This window comes from Pan paniscus, chromosome 18, assembly GCF_029289425.2.
Source record: "Pan paniscus chromosome 18, NHGRI_mPanPan1-v2.0_pri, whole genome shotgun sequence".
NCBI lineage: Eukaryota > Metazoa > Chordata > Mammalia > Primates > Hominidae > Pan > Pan paniscus.
In genome coordinates, this window is record NC_073267.2 from 15,415,006 (window position 1) to 15,436,407 (window position 21,402).

At 46.5% G+C, this 21,402-nt stretch overlaps 1 protein-coding gene across 4 annotated transcripts; it reads right to left on the bottom strand.

Moving 5' to 3' along the window:
• Window positions 1–71: 71 nt before the first annotated feature.
• On the bottom strand, window positions 72–21,182 carry LOC117978333 (nuclear pore complex-interacting protein family member A7-like). 4 transcript variants are annotated; one of them, XM_063598403.1, is made up of 8 exons: window positions 19,906–21,182; window positions 19,586–19,743; window positions 12,918–13,046; window positions 9,212–9,311; window positions 8,904–9,048; window positions 4,765–4,825; window positions 4,620–4,655; window positions 73–3,262 (listed from the first exon to the last, which is right to left on the bottom strand). In XM_063598403.1, exons 2-8 carry the CDS (start codon window positions 19,703–19,705, stop codon window positions 1,988–1,990), a joined length of 1,866 nt encoding a protein of 621 aa, XP_063454473.1. In that variant the 5' UTR covers window positions 19,706–19,743; window positions 19,906–21,182; the 3' UTR covers window positions 73–1,987. The 4 variants fall into 4 exon arrangements, with proteins under 4 accessions (XP_054955362.2, XP_063454473.1, XP_034807077.3 ...); XM_034951186.3 differs by having other exon boundaries at window positions 19,586–19,672; window positions 19,896–21,182; XM_063598402.1 differs by having other exon boundaries at window positions 19,896–21,182.
• Window positions 21,183–21,402: the final 220 nt, after the last annotated feature.

Here is a 21,402-nt window from a genome sequence, read left to right on the forward strand (position 1 = left end):
GGATGACCTCCGGAGGCAGGGGCTTGTGCCTGGGCTGAGGCCTAAGGGTCAATGGGCAGACACGAAGTTGCCCCAGGCAGAGGGTACAGTGTGGGCAAAGTCAGGAAGTGGCAGGGCTTGGATCACTCCAAGAAGAGAGAGGAGTCATGTGTCACAGGAGCTCGAGACCCAGAGAGGGAGGCAGGCAGGCAGGCAGGGACCAAGCTTGGGCACAGCCAGGAAGGCAGGACAGGGCATGGTGGGGCCAATGGAATCATTACCCAAGTCGGGGATTTTCAGGGAAACAGCTTAGATAAGGCCAGGTGTACAGTAGCTCCCACCTGTAATCCCAGCATTTGAAAGGAGTTTGTGTTCCTGTAGTAGCAGACTTGGGAGGTTGAGGTGGCAGTATCACTTGAGCCCGGGAGTTCAAGGCTAAAGTGAGCTGATTGAGCCATTGCACTCCAGCCTGAGCAACAGAGAGATACGCTGTCTCAAAGGAAATACAAATTAAAAAACCAGCCGGGCATGCTGGCGTGTGCCTGTAGTCTCAGCTATTGGGACACTAAAGTGGGAGGATCGCTTGAGCCCAGGAGTTCAAGGCTGCCGTGAGCTATGATTGTGCCTCTGCAGTCCAGCCTGGGCGACAGAGAAAGACCCTGTCTCTTAAAAAAAAAAAAAAAAATCATAGATAAGAGGATGCTGTGCCTCCCTGGGGGTCTTCAGTCACCCATGGTCCTGGCAAGAGGAGGGCCAGGAGAGAGCTTCACCCACCTGCTGTCCTGCCCATGTGACATCCGCAGGTGCTGCCATGGCCACGACTGTTGTTACACTCGAGCTGAGGAGGCCGGCTGCAGCCCCAAGACAGAGCACTACTCCTGGCAGTGCGTCAATCAGAGCGTCCTGTGCGGTGAGTCCCCAGCAGCACCATGCCACCCACCCCGAGTATCCCCTGGGCATCCTGGCATAGCCAGATGACTTCCGTGCCCCTGTTGCAATAACCACTGCTTCCAAGTCTCTATAGACCACCCCTTGGGTATATCTAATGTAAGTGATATTTATTTTATTTATTTTTTGAGTCAGAGTCTCGCTCTGTCACCCAGGCTAGAGTGTGCTGATGTGATCTTGGCTCACTACAACCTCTGCCTCCTGGGTTCAAGCGATTCTCATGCCTCAGCCTCCCAAGTGGCTAGGACTACAGGCATGCACCATCACGCCCAGCTAATTTTTGTATTTTTTTCAGTAGAGGTGGGGTTTCACCAAGTTGGCCGGGCTGGTCTCAAACTCCCCACCTCGAGTGCTCTGCCCGCCTCGGCCTCCCAAAGTGCTGGGATTACAGGCATGAGCCGTGGTGTCTGGCCCTAATGTGAGTGATCTTTAACACTGAGCACTTGAAAAAGAAAACCCCGAAGAAACCTAATTATTTGATGTCTGGACGACAAGGAAGAAGATAGAAATGGCATCAGATAATAAACAGTGTAAATGTTTATCAGAAAGGGGCTGGTGGTCAGGACAAGTAGGAGGATCGCTTGAGTCCAGGAGTGCATCTCTACAAAAAAGTTAAAGGATTTTTTAACATTGGCCAGGCGTGGTGGCACACATCTGTGATCCCAGCTACTTGGGAGGCTGAGGCAGGAGGATTGCTTGAAGCCCAGGAGGTTGAGGCTGCAGTGAGCTGTGATCAAGCCACTGCACTCCAGCCTGGGTGACACAGCAAAATCCAGTCTCAAAAAATAATAATAATAATATTTTACATAACCAACCACTTCTAAAGATTAAAAAAAACCCCATGATTAAAAACCTCAGGTCCCTCAGGCAATCATACCAGATATCGAAACAAAGCAATAACATAAGGACTGCAGTATTTATTTTATTTTTATATTATTTATTTATTCTTTGTTTGTTTGTTTTTGGAGTGTGGGTTTTGTTTTGTTTTTTGATTTTTTTATTTTGTTCTACTCAATTTTATTCTTATTGCTCAGGCTTGAGTGCAATGGCCTGTTCTCAGCTAACTCAACCTCCGCCTCTTCGGTTTGCGTGATGACGGTTCCACGTCATCCGCCCTCCGCCTCTTGGCTTTGGATGATGATGGGTCCACGTCATCGGCCCTCCGCCTCTTGGGTTTGTGTGATGATGGGTCCACGTCATCGGCCCTCCGCCTCTTGGGTGTGGATGATGATGGGTCCACGTCATCGGCCCTCCGCCTCTTGGGTTTGTGTGATGATGGGTCCACGTCATCGGCCCTCCGCCTCTTGGGTGTGGATGATGATGGGTCCACGTCATCGGCCCTCCGCCTCTTGGGTTCGGGCGATGATGGGTCCACGTCATCGGCCCTCGGCCTCCTGGGTTTGGGTGGTTTTTCTGCCTCGGCCTCCTGAGTAGCTAAGGGAGGTGTCTTGAGATGATCATCCGCTGAGGGTGGAGGTGAGGGTGGAGGTGAGGGTGGAGCTGAGGGTGGAGGTGAGGGTGGAGCTGAGGGTGGAGGTGAGGGTGGAGGTGAGGGTGGAGCTGAGGGTGGAGGTGAGGGTGGAGCTGAGGGTGGAGGTGAGGGTGGAGCTGAGGGTGGAGCTGAGGGTGGAGGTGAGGGTGGAGGTGAGGGTGGAGCTGAGGGTGGAGGTGAGGGTGGAGGTGAGGGTGGAGGTAAGGGTGGAGCTGAGGGTGGAGGTGAGGGTGGAAGGGGAGTAATCAGGCACTCGGGAGGTGTCTTGAGATTATCATCCGCTGAGGGTGGAGGGGGATAGAGCAGACACTCGGCAGGCCTGTTGAGATTATAATCCGCTGAGGGTGGAGGTGAGGGTGGAGGTGAGGGTGGAGGTGAGGGTGGAGGTGAGGGTGGAGCTGAGGGTGGAGGTGAGGGTGGAGGTGAGGGTGGAGCTGAGGGTGGAGCTGAGGGTGGAGGTGAGGGTGGAAGGGGAGTAATCAGGCACTCGGGAGGTGTCTTGAGATTATCATCCGCTGAGGGTGGAGGGGGATAGAGCAGACACTCGGCAGGCCTGTTGAGATTATAATCCGCTGAGGGTGGAGCTGAGGGTGGAGCTGAGGGTGGAAGAAGAGTGATGAGACACTCGGGAGGCGTCTTGAGATTATCATCCGCTGAGGGTGGAAGGGGATGGAGCGGACACTCGGGAGGTGTCTTGAGGCTCAGGGAGTTTTCAGTTATAGAACGTTGTTGAGTTGGAGGAGGTGGCTGGTGGCCCATCCTGTTTTTTAAAGTTTCAGCTGTGAGGTAGGGCCAGTGGGGCAATCCTGAAGAATGACGATGCTCCGCTGCCGCCATTCTGACCTGTAGGGACAAAGGAGGGAATGCTTTCACACATATCCATTTGATGGACAAAATTACCGCCACCAACACAGTCTGCACCTTCTGTTGCTGGTGATAGATTTTTGCACCTTTCCATCCTCCAGGTTTCAAAATAGCAGTATCAGTGTCATAATATCACCCTTCCACTGAGTACTGCCGACAGCTGGGGGGTAAAGAAAAGTCATTGGGACACACTGTTGTCTCCACATGCCACTGTGTCTGTCTGCAAATGTAGGCAGGCTGGGGTCCTGCCCCAGGGAAGACAGAGTCATAACAGAGTAATAAAGAAGCATGTTTGAGACACAGGAGTGTCTATGTCTATCCTCATTCCTCCCTCACAGCCATCACCAGAGCATGTTTCTTGCACCAGATCAACAGACAGTAAGAGACAGTAAGAGAGGCATGAAAAGCCCATTGTCCACACATGTTACAGCTTCTTTTTGGAGAATGTTTTCCAGGCCTTTTATGTTCTGTCTCTGATTCTCAGAACTCTGCAAGGTCAGTGTGACCACCCTGCTCCAAATCTAAGAAAACAGAGGTTTCCAGAGGAAGGAGAAATTGTGCCCAGGGTCACACAGCTTGCAAGAGGCAGAGTGGAAGTTGATTCCAGCTCTGCCTGCAGGCCCCTCTCATTTCCCCTCTGTTTCCCTTCTTGACAAAGGATCTTCTTCACTCTGGAGGTGCCACCCATGAGAACAAAGAGCTCTGGAGAGATGTGCATTCCTGAAGAGCTGCAGGGGAACTGGGAGAGGGTTTTCTGACAGAACAATCTTATCTCAAGAAGTCAGTTAGGCATGGCTATGATATTTCTTTTCACTCCCAGGTAATACCAAATTGTAAGTGCACTAAAACATGAAGAATACTTTTGTCCATGGAAAAATGAGGTGGGAATTCTAAACAAAGCAAGTTTTAAAACTGTGTTTCACTTTAAGTGTACAAGTCCCATCACGTGTAATAGGACTCGGCAGCTTTTGAAGGTACAGAGGCCACACAAGAACCAGCTTAGCTGAGCATCATTTAAGGCCTTCATTTGGAATTGTGCCTGTGGGTAATAAGTTACATTCACTCTTCACTAATTTACAGTCAGGGCCCATTTGCTATTACAAATACGGGACCTCTGACACTTAGAATATTAGATCAGGGGCCCCACTGGGTGGGGATGAAAGTGTTTTTGCACAACACGGTTACCAACAGGGATGGGACTGTGATGCTTGTAGGCAGCCTTTCTCTCTGCCATCTCCCTCTGCAGGGCTTGAGCACAGAGCTGTAGGGAGAAAAATGTATCCAGGTCCGGACCTGGCAGACTATGTCCAAAAGCAAGGAAAACAAGCAAACTTACCCAGTTGCAAAGAGGCTTTCTTGCAGAAGGGGGGATCTGAAAAAGCCAACACATGAGAAATTGAATGTTGAGAGAGTCTAAGGGCCGTGGCATCATCTGCATCAGCACTGAACTATCCTGCAACTGCGGGGAGGAAGCTCCTTACTTTGCATTTGTAGTAGTCCTCTGCCCGCCGCCGCAACTCTTGCGCAGGTTGAAACGTTTTCCTATGGATTACAATCACTTTCATCAGATAAAGCACCACTTTCAGGATGATTTTAAATAATCTGCCATATTTCTGTTATCCTCACAACTGTACCCTTACACAATCTATCTATACCTAGAAAACGTATTTCAGATGGCTATAAGAGTACAGTCTGAGCCGGTCACGGTGGCTGACGCCTGTAATCCCAGCACTCTGGGAGGGCGAGGCGGATGGATCACGAGGTCAGGAGATTGAGACCATTGTGGCTAATATGGTGAAACCCCTTCTCTACTAAAAATACAAAAAATTAGCCAGGCGTGGTGGCAGGCACCTGTAATCCCAGCTACTCGGGAGGCTGAGGCAGGGGAATCACTTGAACCTGGGAGGCGGAGGTTGCAGTGAGCCAAGATCACATCATTGCACTCCAGCCTGGGTGACACAGCGAGACTCCATCTCAGAAAAACAAAAACAAAAAAACTGTACAGTCTGATCCAAACTGTTGCTATATTGATTCCTCCTCTTGCTTACTGCCTGCTGACTTCTGAGATGATAGTTTCCTTCCCCATTCTCAGTATATCCCTAATTCATCCTTCACTGAGCATCTTTTATCATAAAGCTGTATTCTCTTTGTATTAATATCCTCACCGTGTTTCACAGGGCAGAAACAGCTGGGCTTATAAACAGGCATAGTCCTTTTGAAGGATGTGGTTGATCCTACAACAACACACTTTCCTAAGGATGACAACAACTCACCCCCCCCCAGAATGGCTGGTATGAACCGAGTTTCCACACAGTCTAGCTGGCAATGGGGTCAGGAGACGTTTTGCTACTTCACATCTTTTGGTCACTGGTAAATATTAAGGTACTTTGTTTTCTGTTTTGTGAACTCTCTCTCTCTCTCACGATATGTCTTCTGACCATTTGTTTCTATTTCTGCATTTACTGGGTCTAAACATTGTACAAAGGTTAAAAACAACACTCCAATGGGCGTTTCCCAGGAGGGTGGGGTTCAGTTTCTGAACTCACTTGTAGGTGTGTATTTCTTTCATATCCAATTTCCCATTTTCCTCTGCCTCTGATACCTACCTCTCCTTTTCTGCATGCTCACATTCTTTCATGCTTAGTTTCCTCAGATTAGAAGGGAGAGAAATGCACACACATGATCCACCAGCCCGTGTGGGATTCCCTCTGCCCTTCTGGCATCTGAAGGCTGTGATTCAAAGATCCCCCCTGCAACCTTTCCACAAATGAACCAACTGATTCTCACAACCGAAGGGAGAATGGACACCTCCCATTGAGGGACAAAAAAAAGTCACACTCTGGCCTGCTGGCAAGTCACCTGTCATTTCCAGCTCATCTTCATAGTTCCATAGTTAGTCCTATTCTTTAGTAAATATAAAGACTATTAAAAGCTTCTATGAGGTGCACTATGTGTGTTTCTGGGGTCAGTCTTGTGCTTGACACAGCGAAAGCTCATTTTAGTTCAGTGTGAAAAACCAGACCTCACCAATTCATCACAACTAACTCCATCGGAAGCAGAGGATTGCTCCTCATCTGACTCCTCCTGTGTGAGACCTGATTCTCAGTCAGAGGCTGATGCCGGAACTGAGACCATCAGCCATAGAGAGATCCTTCCAGAATATGGTGTCATTAACCCCGCAGTTCACTACTGCACTTTGCCATGATTCAGGACTGGAACTCTTGTCATCGACTTTAAAGATCCTGGTTGAGAGAAAAGGCAATCTGAATGCTGGGCGCATCTATTGAATTACAAATGATTGGAATGGCTCCTAAGTCAGGGTGTTATGTCCTGAAAATAGGTGACAATGGCAAACCATCCACCCTGGTGTTGACTGAGTTTAACAAGGTTCAGTTCACAGAGATTGAGGGCAGAAAAAGGAAACAGCCTAGAAAGGGTAAGTTTGCTGTGTTGCCCTCACACCACTTGATTCATGGTCCTGATCCTAAGGATCTCACCTGATACTTGGTTTTATAGGAAGGATGTGTAAAATTCCCAGAACGCTAGGAAACAGGGATGAAAACACTTCAAAGAGAAAGTTAATCAACTTGTTTCTGACCACAGGGCATCCTTCAGCACATGCTGTCTGGAGTGGCGTCCAACAAGGAGTGTGTGGTGAGGTGCTGAGAATGCAATGGGAGCAGGGTCCTGTCCCCACGCTAAAGAAGCTCACAGTTTAATGCAAATGAGAAGCCAGTGAGGACATCACTACTCCTGCTGTGCACTTGGGAACTAGAAACACAAAACCTGACTCTGGAGGGAAGCTAAGGAAGCATTCTACTCTTGAGTTGACATAAGTGCATCTGAAGCTTCTGATCTCCGATGAGAACAATGGGGGACACCCAACAGAATATAAAACCCATGATTGAATACATCAAATTGCTAACATGGCAGTAAACAGACATGAGGTGAAGATGGAGAAGAAGGAAACCCAGGACGAAAGTCAGCCTCGCATTTGGAACCCATTTCCCTGAGTTTCATTGCTGAATTCCAGAAGGAACTACTGAGATGCAAAGAAGCACAGCAGCTTTTGCACACATGCATGGGATTAGATGGAAAACAAGTGGATTGAGGGTCTGCCAATGAAAGCGACCCATACTGAAGTCCACTGGCTCTGGTTGAGACCCAGAAGGGTCATGCATCAGAATAGAGGTGGACAGGAAATACCCTGGCCTTTGTAGGGACTGAGCCTGCACCGACGACCTCAATTGCAGCCTGTATGGAGGACCCCTGACCATCCCCCAGAAGTAGACTCCCATCTCTTCTGCAGCAAGATAACATGCTACTAGGCCTCAATTCATTGCTAAATATTTTTTAACAAGTATCTCACATTTAACAAAAAAAGATCAGTCATATGGCAGCAAAATACAATGTAATATGACCAAAACATGAAAGACTGTGAAAATGAATCTGGAGGTGACCCAAGCATTGAATTCAACAATCCAGGCTGGGTGTGGTGGCTCACACTGGGAGGCTGAGGTAGGCAGATCATCTGAGGTCTGGAGTTCAAGACTAGCCTGGCCAACAGGGTGAACCCCTGTCTCTACTAAAATTACAAAAATTGGGCTGGGCACGGTGGCTCATGCCTGTAATCCTAGCACATTGGGAGGCCGAGGTGTGCGGATCATGATGTCAGGAGTTCTAGACCAGCTTGGCCAATATGGTGAAACCCCGCCTCTACTAAAAATACAAAAATTATCCGGGCATGGTGGCATATGCTTGTAGTCCCAGCTACTCAAGAGGCTGAGGGATAAGAATCACTTGAACCTGGGAGGTGGAGGTTGCAGTGAGCCAAGATCATGCCACTGCACTCTAGCCTGGGTGACAGAGTGAGGCTCTGTCTCAAAAAAAAAAAAAAAAAAAAAAAAAAATTGGCCAAATGTGGTGGCACACACCTGTAATCCAAGCTACTCGGGAAGCTGAGGCAGAATTGCTTCAAACTGGGAGGCAGAGGTTGCAGTGAGCCAAGATTGCACCATAGCACTCCAGCCTGGGCGACAGAGCGAGACTCTATCTCAAAATTAAAAAAAAAAAAAAGGCTGGCTGTGGTGGCTCACGCCTCTAATCCCAGCACTTTGGGAGGCTGAGGCAGGTGGATTACCTGAGGTCAGAAGTTTGAGACCAGCGTGGACAACATGGTGAAACCCCATCTCTAGTAAAAATACAAAAATTAGCTGGGCGTGGTGGTGGGCACCTGTAATCCCAGCTACTTGGGAGGCTGAGGCAGGAGAATCGCTTGAACCCAAAAGGCAGTGAGCTGAGATTGTGCCATTGCACTACAGCCTGGGCAACAACAGCAAAGCTCCATCTCAGGAAAAAAAAAAAAAAAAAAAGAGAGAGAGAAAGGAAAACCAATGCCAGTACTAGCAACTCCTCTTCCCCCAATAAAATGACAAACAAGAATGTAGGAAGGGAAAGGAATTATACAGCTTAAACTAATGAAGCAGAAAGGACAAACTCAATTTTGAACCCACTGAATTTGCCACAAATATTGTAGAAAATATTCTCAAGGACTTTACAGTTGTCTACTTTGATTGGCACATGGTTCATACAACAGTATTTGTGTCAAGGCACATCTTACTGTTTTTTGGCGGTCTTCCTCTTTCCATTGATTTTGTCATGATGGTTGATTTTCGGTGTCACCTTCATCTTATGGATTTTAGCTCTAACTTTTCTTTTCACATGTCTCCGTAGAGTAATGACGTCTTTCCGGCCAATTTTATTTCCTGGAAAGGAAGAAACTCTTTTCTTGGTGTGCATACAAATGGACCTCAGCCCTTGGTGAGAGTGAGGAGAGGAGAAGGTGAGAAACCTGAGGGCAAGAAGCTGTTCTTTCCCTTTCCAGGGCAAACTCATTTCCACACTATGGGGACTCCAACAGAGCCATACCTTCCTGTCTACGGCGGTTGGACCTCCTGGCTCTCTGCTGTACATCTGTGGATCCATCATGTCCATTTTCAGACTGGAAGATAGTCTTCAGGAAAGACAACTAGGAAATAATAATATAAGAATGACGGCTGGGCACGCTGGCTCATGCGTATAATCCCAGTACTTTGGGAGGCCGAGGCAGGTGGATCACGGGGTCAGGAGTTCAAGACCAGCCTGGCCAAGATGGTGAAACCCCGTCTCTACTAAAAATACAAAAGTTAGCCGGGCATGGCAGCGGGGCCTGTAATCCGAGCTACTCGGGAGGCTGAGGCAGAGAACCGTTTGAAGCTGGGAGGCGGAGGTTGCAGTGAGCCGAGATCACACCACTGCACTCCAGCCTGAGGGACAGAATGAGACTCTGTCACACACACACACACACACACACACAAGAATGACATGAGGCTGGCACGGTGGCTCACTCCTGTAATCCCAGCACTTTGGGAGGCCAAGGCAGGCGGATCACCTGAGGTCGGGAGTTTGAGACCAGCCTCACCAACATGGAGAAATGCTGTCTCTGCTAAAAATACAAAATTAGCCAGGCATGGTGGTGCATGCCTGTAATCCCAGCTAGTCGGGAGGCTGAGGCAGGAGAATCACTTGAACCCAGCAGGAAAAGGTTGTGGTGAGCTGAGATTGTGCCATTGCACTCCAACCTGGGCAACAAAATTGAAACTCTGTCTCAAAAAAAAAAAAAAAAAATAGGCCAGGTGCGGTAGCTCACGCCTGTAATCCCAGCACTTTGAGAGGCTGAGGCGGGTGAATCACAAGGTCAAGAGATGGAGACCATCCTGGGCAACATGGTGAAACCCCGTCTCTACTAAAAATACAAAACTTAGCTGAGCATGGTGGCGCACGCCTGTAGTCCCAGCTACTTGGGAGGCTGAGGCAAGAGAACTGCTTGAACTCAGGAGGCAGAGGTTGCAGTGAGCCAAGATCCCACCACTGCACTCCAGCCTGGTGACAGAGTGAGACTCCGTCTCAAAAAAAAAAAAAAAAAAATGACATGAATATACTTCACACAACGGAACTGTACACTTCAACACGGTTAGATGGTAATTATCATCTTATAAGTATTTTACCACAGGTTAACATGTTTCACAACTTGAAAAGGAAGTAATTACCTTCAGCTCTCTGAGTTCTAGAATTTGTAACATTTCACCCCCTGCTCCTTCCTGATCTGCACTGGAGCATCTTCCTTCTGTCCCTGCTCTACTCAGAGTTCACTTTGCCTTCCCTCACATCAGCTTCATTGAGGCTGGTTTGAACTTAACGCAAAACATTCTCACTAATGACTGAATTCCCACCAAGATTTCCATATTATCACAGTATGCTTTTAATCTTCGAAGATATTAAATATTTGTTCTCATCATAGCTAAAATGCAATGCAAGTCCCATCTCAGATGTGGGTCAGATACCTATGAATCTCCTGAGGTAGTCATTGAAATGACTTTTTTCTTGAGACGGAGTGTCACTCTCAACCATGCTGAAGTGCAGTGGCGCTACCTTGGCTCACGGCAACCTCCACCTCCCAGATTCAAGCGATTCTTGTGCCTTGGCCTCCCAAGTAGCTGGGATTACAGGTGCCCGCTACCATGCCTGGCTAATTTTTGTCTTTTTAGTAGAGATGGGGTTTCACCATGTTGGCCCATCTGGTCTTGAACTCCTGACCTCAAGTGATCCATCTGCCTCAGCCTCCCAAAGTGCTGGGATTGCAGGCATGAGCCACCACACCTGGCCTGAAATAATATCTTTCAAATTCTTTGTAGAATTTGTTTTTTCCTGATTTCTGCACATAGGATAAAAAAAAATCATATACTAGGATTTCAAGAGAAGCAATGGGTAATCTAAAAAGATGAAAAGAGCAACCACGTCAATCCCACAGCTACTGCTAGATTTCATAGGAAAGGTAGCTGGCCCAGTTTGGAGCTAGGAGAAATGTCAAACACATGAAGAAATGAGAAGCAAAGAAATGCCATCACGCATGAATGCTTCATGGCACCCATGATGTCCCTGCTTAGGAGGTAATGGTATAGATGACTAGATGACAAGGACAAAGATGAGAGGTGCGAAGTTGTCCAAGTCCAACAACTCAACTGAACTTTCCTAAATGGAATTGTTAAAAAGTGGTAAATTTAAAAACTTCCCCTGGCTCACGTGGTGGCTCACGCTTGTAATCCCAGCACTTTGGGAGGCTGAGGCGGGTGGATCATTTGAGGTCGGGTTTTGAGACTAGCCTGGCCAACATGGTAAAACCCCGACTCTACTAAAAATACAAAAATTAGCTGGGCATGGTGGTGGGCACCTGTAATCCCAGCTACTTGAGAGGCTGAGGCAGGGGAATCACTTGAAGCCAGGAGGTGGAGGTTGCAGTGAGCTGAGGTCACACCATTATACTCCAGCCTGGGCAACAGAGGGAGACTCGTCTTGGGGGTGAGAGAAGAGAAAAAAAAAAAAAAAAAAGCTTCCTCCAATTTATACCGAAAATTCTCTGTTCAGGACTAAGTGGCACAGAGAATGTTAAATGTGCCTAGATATCTTCATAACTCATATATTTTCTGTTTTCTACATATCTTGAAAGGCAGTGCCAAATGACGTGTAATTATCTAGGCGGTAAAACTGAAACATACTTCCTCTTCCCTTGAATATAAAAAAGCATTGTGGTATTAGTACTTTTATCTTGGATCATTGTTCAGAAGGAGGTTCAGCCCCCAGGCAACCACATTTTTACTGTCATGAATGGCAAGATGAAATGTAGAGCTCAACTTCCCCAAAGGAAAAAAGGCTCAAAAGACAAATTATGGCACAACTTAGCAGCCAAATTCTTACCAAGTACAGACTTTTGACATACTGATCTCTCTCCAGTTGCAAGTGGGAACATGCACTTTGAATGATGTCATTCAAAATTACCCTGCCCAGACACACTTTTCATTGCTTCTCTTGGAGGGCAGTTCTAAGAGATTCTCTGGGGCTTTCTCTGCATCATGAGACGCAGTGCAGTTCTGCCCTTCACCTTCCGGCAGTTTGTCACCTCGTCCCTATGACCTCAGAGGAACTTTGTCTCAGGCCAATTGTTTGTTCCTTGGGCCCTTTCATTTCCCCTAAAAATCATCTGCTGCCCCTCTAAATGGCCTACATCTCCATCTATCTCCCTCTCCCCTCACAAGAGGGTGCTCTTTAAGCATCAACCATCCAGCCCTTCTAGCCGTCTCATTTTTCAGCTGGTTCCCATGTTTATGCCTGTTCTATGTTTTTCTTTTCCTGTTAAGCTGTCTGTTGTCAGCTCATTTCTGCAGTGAATCTTCAGAGAGGAGACTGGAAGCTTTCCTTCCACCCATACGATAGAACTATAAAGCAGAAGAGTTTAGAAAGAATTTCCTATTTAAGTGACGAAACCTCATACTCCATTTGTGACAAATAGCACAAAGGTTAAAAAAACTTATTTTTGACCAAAAGCTCTGTTGACATTCTATTAAAAAAAACTGACCTATTTAATTTTCATAATGTAAATGGCAGATATTTTCATAATTCTTATGCTAATAAATCATTTCCCTGATTTTTTGGGTAAAACCACATATTCATAATGAAGTCCAGAAACGTGAATTGTTTTATATAATTTATTCTTATTTGTGATTACAAGTATACCTCTACAGAAAGTTAGTATACTCACCCAAAGGTAAACTGTCCAGAGGGTAATGACAACTTTATAACTTCTCAGAAATTCAATAATGATACCTAACCAAGGACTTCCACCAAAGTCAGTCCCACGATGATGATGGTCAGCCAGAGTATTGATAACCTGGAATAATAATAGTTGAAATAATGAAAAGGTCAATGACACTGACAATATTTCACTCAGAAAGAATCATCCTTAGAAACCGTCAACCTCCTCCAAAAGGTAACCACATCCCTCAGATATCACTGTGGGATTCCACTGCTACAAAAAAGAACAGAAGTTAGAAGTCACATGTTTTTCAGATGGCTGGTAGTGTTTTTAGGCATTGCAAATGTGGGGTGTTGTCTTTCTTGGTATAAAGCAGGGATATCCAATCTTTTGACTTCCCTGCCTATATTAAAAGAAGCAAAGTTGTCTTGAGCCACACATAACATACACTAACACTAACAATAGCTGATGATCTAAAAAAAACCTCTTTTTTTTTTGAGACAGAGTTCCGCTCCACTCAGTCGCCCAGGCTGGAGTGCAGTGGTGCAATCTCGGCTCACTGCAAACTCCAGCTCCTGGGCTCAAGCCATTCTCCTCCCTCAGCCTCCCGAGTAGCTGAGATTACAGGTCTCTGCCACCATGCCCGACTAATTTTTGTATTTTTAGTAGAGATGAGGTTTCACCATGTTGGCCAGTCTGGCCTTGAACTCCTGACAGGCGATCTGCCTGCCTCGGCCTCCCAAAGTGCTGGGATTACAGGTGTGAGCCACCGTGCCCGGCCATTTTTTTGTTTTTGTTTTGGTTTGTTGTTTTTGAGATGGGGTCTCACTCTGTCACCCAGGCTGGAGTGCAGTGGTGTGCTCTCGGCTCACTGCAACCTCTGCCTCTCAGGTTCAAGTGATTCTCCTGCCTCAGCCTCCTGAGTAGCTGGGAGTACAGGTGCCTGACAGTGCACTCAGCAAATTTTTGTATTTTCTGTGGAGATGGGGTTTTGCCATGTTGGCCAGGGTGGTCTCGAACTCCTGACCTCAGGTAATCTGCCCGCCTCAGCCTCCCAAAGCGCTGGGATTACAGGCATGAGCCACTGTACCTGGCCAAAATCTCCTAACGTTTTAAGAAAGTTTACAAATTTGTGTTGAACTGCATTCAAAACTGTCCTGGGCCACATGCAGCCCGTCACTCATGGCTAAGACAAGCTAAGTATAAAGTAATTATCTTATCTTTTCTTTTTTGTTTTGAGACAAAGTTTTGCTCTGTCACCCAGGCTAGATTGCAGTGGCATGATCTCAGCTCACTGCAACCTCCGCCTCCCGGGTTCAAGCGATTCTCCTGCCTCAGCTACTGAGTAACTGGGATTACAGGCGCCTGCCACCACGCTTGGCTAATTTTTGTATTTTTAGTAGAAACAGGGTTTCACCATCTTGGCCAGGCTGGTCTCCAACTCCTGACCTCATGATCCACCTGCCTCGGCCTCCCAAAGTGCTGGGAATACAGGTGTGAGCCACTGCACCTGGCCAGTAGTTATCTTTTCTTTAAAGTTATTTACTTGTTTTTTAAATTGATGTATAGCATTGGATGCATTTATTATATATCACATGGTAAAAGAATCCCTCTAAATAATACTTCTCTCTTGGATTATATGAATCTTTGTCATTTAAATCTCAGCATAAGTAAAAAAAAAACACACAATGAAGAGATTACTTCATTCACAAATAAGTATCAAATTTTAGTGCTTAAAAATTAACAAAGTTCAGACAGCTTGTGATAACATTTCTACATGGATTCCTCAGGATTTAACTATATATTCTTGAAAACATCTCAATTTTAAATGTTTCTTTCAAGATGGTGAATTAAACAGAGATAGCCCTTCAACAGGTTGAACTCAGCATATGCTGAGTCTGAAATGGAAATGATGAAGTTAGAGAACCATACAACAACGGTAATGATTTCAGAAACATGGTGTTGAGCAGAACAAAGCAGACACAAAAGAGTACCTATGGCATGGCATGCATCTGTATACGCGAAATTCCAGAATAAGCAAGCTAACCTATGATAAGAAAGAGACCGGCTGGGAAGAGTGAGAGTTCACTTTCTGGGGTGACATAATAGTGTAGATCTTGGCTGGGCACGGTGGTTCACGCCTGTAATCCCAACGCTTTGGGAGGCCGAGGCAGGCGGATCACCTGAGGTCGGGAGTTCAAAACCAGCCTGACCAACATGGAGAAACCCTATCTCTACTAAAAATACAAAATTAGCTGGGAGTGGTGGCACATGTCTGTAATCCCAGCCACTCGAGAGGCTGAGGCAGGAGAATCACTCGAACCTGGGAAGCAGAGGTTGTGGTGAGCTGATATTGCCCCATTGCACTCCAGCCTGGGCAACAAGGGAGAAACTGTCTCAAAAAAATAAATAAATAAATAAAATAATGTAGATCTTGAAAGGGGGTTGGTTTATGCTGGTGTATGTACTTTCCAAAGTTAGTAAACTTACACTTAAGGTTATATAGTTTGGCCAGGCGCGGTGGCCCACGCCTGTAATCCCAGCACTGGGAGGCTGAGGCAGGCGGATCACGAGGTCAAGAGATGGAGACTATCCTGGCGAACATGGTGAAACCCCGTCTCTACTAAAAATACAAAAATTAGCCAGGCGTTGTAATCTGAGCTACTCAGGAGGCTGAGGCAGGACAATTGCTTGAACCCCAGAAGCGGAGGTTACAGTGAGCCGAGATCTTGCCACTGCACTCCAGCCTGGGCGACAGAGTGAGACTCTGTCTTAAAAAAAAAAAAAAAGTCATCAAACCAGATGACACAAATCAAATGACATTTCACTTTGTTTTGGTCCATTTTGTTTGTTAGAGACAAGAGTGCAGCGGGGCCATCTCGGCTCACTGCAACGTCCAGCTCCTGGGCCCAAGCGATCCTCTCACCTCAGCCTCTCCAGTAACTGGGATAACAGGTACACACCACCAGACCCAACTAATCTCTTTTGGAATTTTTTGTAGAGATGGGGTTTCGCTATGATGCCCTGGCTAGTCTTCAACTCCTGGACTCAAGTGATCTGCCCACCTCGGCCCCCTAAAGTGCTGGGATTACAGGCCTGAGCTGTGTCATTTCATGCCGCGTGACACAGCCCAGTAAAAAGGAAGAAACCCCACGGGTCCAGCGTCTACTCACAGAGATGCACTGATGGCTGATAAATTCCAGCAGGAGCCAAAAGAGGAGCCAAAAGAGCATCCACCGCACCCGCATGCCCTGGTCCTTTCAGGGCGCCCTGAGGCGGCCAGGACAGAGGTGGAGGTGGCTTAGGGCAGGGGGGAGGGAAGGGGACGGGGACCGGGCCGGGATCTGAGTTGGGGAGGGGGAGGGGAGGGGGAGGGGAAGGGGAGGGGAAGGGGGGAAGTAAGGGAAGGGAAAGGAGGAGAAGGGGGCTGTTGGGCACCTGGAGGAGGAGGAGAAGAAGAAAGGGTCTGGGAAAGGATCCGGTTCAAATTAAGTACTCAAGCGCTGGTGGAAGGCTTAGCTACAGGTCACGGAGAAGATCAGGGAAGCAACAGGACACGCGGGGCAAGGGAGCGTGAGGCTTAGGAGCAATTAGAGGGAGACAAAAAGGTTCTGCTATCCACCAAACCTTCTTCGGTCTGGGCCCTCCCTTAGCAACCCTGGGGCTTTATACTCCCTCTCCACCAATCCCTGATGACCCCGGTGGTGCCTCACAATGGACAATGCCAAGTAGCGCCCGCATCATTCCAATGACCCCTCCCCCATCTCAGTCTCCCACACTCCTCGCAAGGACAGGTCCTCTCTGGAACCTTCACAAACCTGATTTCTGGTCCTCCCCAACCAGCTCCCTGTCCCTGCTTCTGGGCGCTCCTTCCTTCCTGAGCTCCCAGGGTTCCTCAAGGTCACTTTTGGCGACAAAACATAAAAAACAAATGATGGCAGGATGGCAGGAAGAACCTCATACCCAAGCAGAGTGCCAGGTTTTACAGCCTCCTCTCAGCCATTCATATCTTAAGCAACAAAGCATCAGCAGGATACGGAAGGTCCCGATAGTAAACCATCTCCATCACATCCATGTAGCCATCCGTCCATCAACCTGTATCTCAGGAACAAATGTACATACATTCATTTTAAGCATGCATGGTACATTTACAAAAATTAACCTGACTTATTTTGTTCCAGCAAATCTCAATATATTTGAGAGCAATCAAATCACACAGCATGTTTCTGATCATATAACTGTGCTAGAAGTCAATGATTAAAAGCTAATTCAAAATTATTATTTGCTTGGAAATTCAAAGTGCCCTTATAAGACATAAACATAAGAAAGAATCCAAAATGAAACAAGATTGCCTTTCAACTCAATGATAAGATCATAACATGGCAATAAAATGTCTCCCTCTGGCCTGGGAATTCCTCTTTGTGGCACAAGGTTGTGTGATCTCAAATCACCCCTAACCCACCTAGACATTTTAACATCCGAAACCGAGTGATGATGTCCTTATCTATATCATCTTACTGCCCGTGTGTGTGGACTTTAAATTCTGAACCCAAATGAGGGGGAGAAAACCAAGTTGACTTTCATGATTGATCTCTCAGGGATGTCCAAGGAATCTGTGCATTTCAAGAAACAAAGCTCATCAGCTTCTCTCCTAAGGTATTTGCCCACAATACCCAGAGGGCTTGGCAGCATCATGTGTGATGGGTGGGGAGCTCCAAGCAGGTGGGCAGGACCCAGGGGCCTGGTGACCAGGACAGACCCCCGCTGTCCATCACCTTTCCTGGCCCTGTCCTCAGCTAAACTTCCCACAGGCCTTCTGCCCAATCACACAGAGTGTGCCCAAACTCTCTCAGGCCTCTGGCAGCTGAAAACCACTGCTTTAAATCCCTTTACCATTTACTATGACATACGGTTATTGTAAACAGGAAATATTCTATTGATGCTACAAATGGAAAGCCAATGCCTTTACCATAAATAGAAAAACAACCCTAAGAAGCAAGCAAAACAAAAGCAAAACAGGGGCTGGGTGTGGTGGCTCACACCTGTAATCCCACCACTTTGGGAGGCCGAGGTGGGCGGATCACAAGGTCAGGAGTTCCAGACCAGCCTGGCCAATATGGTGAAACCCTGTCTCTAATAAAATACAAATATTAGCCGGGTGTGGTGGTGGGCGCCTGTAGTCCCACCTACTTGGGAGGCTGAGGCAGGAGAATAGTTTGAACCCGGGAGGCAGAGTCTGCAGTGAGCCGAGATTGCACCACTGCACTCCAGCCTAGGCGACAGAGCGAGACTCTGTCTCAAAAACAGCAACTACTACAAACAAACAAAAAACAGGGTTAACAAAAGTATGGAATTCAATTCTTTTTATATGCTGCAGCCATGTTCCAGCCCTAGATTTGGCTGGGCATGGTGGCTCACGCCTGTAATCCCAGCACTTTGGGAGGCTGAGGCAGGCGGATCACGAGGTTAGGAGTTGACACGAGCCTGGCCAATATGGTGAAACCCCATCTCTACTAAGAATACAAAAATTAGCTGGGCATGGTGGCGCACACCTGTAGTCCCAGCTACTCAGAGGCTGAGGCAGAGGGATTGCTTGAACCCGGGAGACGGAGGTTACAGTGAGCCAAGATTGTGCCATTGCACTCCAGCCTGGGGGACAGAGTGAAACTCTGTCTCAAAAAAAAAAAAAAAAAAATATATATATATATATATATATATATGTGTGTGTGTGTGTGTGTGTGTGTGTCTGTGTGTGTGTGTATCTATATAAATCTCAAAAATAAAAGATCATTTTTGAGATTATCATTTTAAAAGACAAGATAATGTTCAACTTAATGAATAATTTAATTATTACTATTGGACTTTTTGTAGACTGCACAGAGCATTCAAAACAAATGAAGGAGAATAAAAAATATGTATTACATGTTGTAAAATAAATATGATGTGGTTAATTCTTTTATTCAAAATTATAGAACATATATATGTACTATAGAATGTATTTCTTATTATGAGTCATGTTAAAAAGTAGTTTAGAAGCTGTTGATTTGAATTTCCTTTTCAAATTTTGCAGGATAATTTTTTTTTTTTTTGACAGAGTCTCGCTCTGTCGCACAGTCTGGAGTGCAATGGCGTGATCTCGGCCCACTAAAACCTCCACCTCCTGGATCTCAGCAATTCTCCTGTCTCAGCCTCCTGAGTAGCTGGGACTACAGGCTCACACCACCATGCCCGGCTAATTTTTGTATTTTTAGTAGGGACGAGGTTTTGCCATATTAGTCAGGCTGGTCTCGAAGTCCTGGCCTCTGGTGATCCACCAGCCTCAGCCTCCCAAAATGCTGGGATTACAGGCATGAGTCACCATGCCCAGCCTAAACTTGGCAAGATAATAAATAACCTTTTTAAGTGTCGTTGGGCACTTGTCTGGTTGTTTTTCTTTAGGTTAGCATGCCAGCAATGATTCCTTTTGAGTTTCTGACAGAAGATAGTGGTTTTCATCCAAATAAGTCAACTACTCTACCCCATCCCTAAGCCACTTGTATGGAAAGAAAAAGAGGAAGAAGCCAGTACTGAGACTGTGTAAGCTTCCCCCAGCATCACCCGCTATGAGATGTGTGGCAGCTGAGACCCGGGAACTGCTCAAGGGCACCAGGCCCCATCTGTCTGCACTCACTCACCTTCCTCAGGTACTCGCATGGGCATGTCACTGACTTTACGTGCTGCTGCAGCTCCTTGGTGAGCTGGCCCTGGTCATGGGACAGGAACTGTGGGGTCAGGACAATAGAGAGCTTCACCATTTGCAGAATGAGAACAGGGGCTCATGATGAGTGCCAACCTATTAGACAATTTAAAAAAAAAGTGTTGAATGAGTGGAAAAACAAGGTGATGTTTGAGTCTATAGTGGTCAAGGGCTTCAGAAAAGGACAGAACCAAGTTCAAATTCCTGTACTTTGAATTTCTACTTCATGCCATGCAAAATTACTTTACCCCTTTTAACCTCAGTTTTCTTCTGTGTGAAACAGGAACAATAGTTTCATTCGTCATTCAGTTTCTCTCAAGGTTTCACGAGATCATACCTATAAAACATCCAAGTCATTTAAATGTATCATCATTTCGGTCATAATTAGTGGGATCCATTTCACTATTATTGGATATACAGTTCTGTGCCTGAAACCTACAAAAAAAGAAAATGTTAAGTCTAAAAAGCATTAGTGATTTCTCATTTTTATATTACTAATTATAACCCTATTTAATCACACAAGGCCTTGTCCGTGGCAGGTGCTCAATAAACACTTGTCGAATCAATGCATGTGGGCTCCGGAGCCACACTGTTTAGATTCTATTCTGCCTCCACCACTTATCAGCTGTGTGATCTGGGTAAGATAATTCACCTCTTTATGTCTGCACTTCCTTCTCCATAAACTATATATAACGAGAATCCTTAGCTCATTCGGTTGTTGTGAGGGGTGAATGATTTGGTACACAGGAGGGGCTTGTTAAACATTAGCTGTGATGATCTCCTTCCAAATCTTCATTTTCAGAGCCACAGATGAGGCCATAGTGCAACCAGGTGACCTTACAGTGTAAGTACACATGATCGCCAGCTATGCTCTATCTCCACCATAGGTCCAAGACTGGGTAGTTCCGGCCTGGAGGCTTCTGCTGCATCTGCCTTCTCAGTGTTCACCTAAGGACTTTTGTATTTTCCTCCTCACATCCCCACAGATGGGGTTCAGGCTGCCGAACACAGCTGGGTGATGCCAGGGCAGTGGCCACCTGTGCCAGCCCTGTGAGGTAGCTGGAGGATCATTGTTCCTTCCTTCTAGGGCTCTGGGCAGGTGCCAGGTCTGGGGTGACCCATGCCCTCAAGTTTCTTGCTTTGGAGGGCCACATTTTCCCTTGGCAAAGAGGGTAAAGGTCACAGGATGCCGGAGAGCTGTGACTTCTCTGTGCCCTGGGCCCAAACTATGAAGACCTGACACACTATGCTAAAAGTCCAAGGCTGGGTGCTCCCCAGAGCTTCTTGCCTCACCGCTTCTGCTGAGGGAGGAATGAATACTATGTCCTCCCAGAGCTTTGGGAGCTTGTAGCAAGCAGCCTCCCCAGCGCAAAATCTCTTGGAAACCTCTAACTGTGTCGGAAACATTAGTGCAAATGTTGCATCCTATTTCCCATATGTCCGCATGTTTTAGGAAAAAACCCTCAATTTCCTAAATATGCAAGAAAAATTGGTATTGTAGGACAATGTGACTTTTCTCTTATGTAACTCACATTCTTATATGATAATGATAAGGGTTAACATTAATTAAGCTGTCACTACGTGTTAGTCATGGTGCAGTCATTCCCACACATTATTACACTTAAACCTGCTAGCAAGCTTGCAAGGTAGTTAGTTGTTTTTCCTTTAAAAACTGATTCTCAGAATGATGAAGCACTTTGTCCAATGTCACACAGCTAGTAAGTGTGGAGACCTTGCATCCAATCAATGCCCGTC

Coding starts and splice junctions, on each gene's coding strand:
- LOC117978333 (XM_034951186.3), bottom strand. CDS start 19,952: ATGACGAATGAAACTATTGTTCCTGTTTCACACAGAAGAAAACTGAGG. Junction 19,673..19,895: donor GAAAACTGAGGTTAAAAGGG/GTAAAGTAATTT, acceptor CTGACCCCACAG/TTCCTGTCCCATGACCAGGG. Junction 9,312..12,917: donor TCTGGACAGTTTACCTTTGG/GTGAGTATACTA, acceptor ATTATTTCCTAG/TTGTCTTTCCTGAAGACTAT.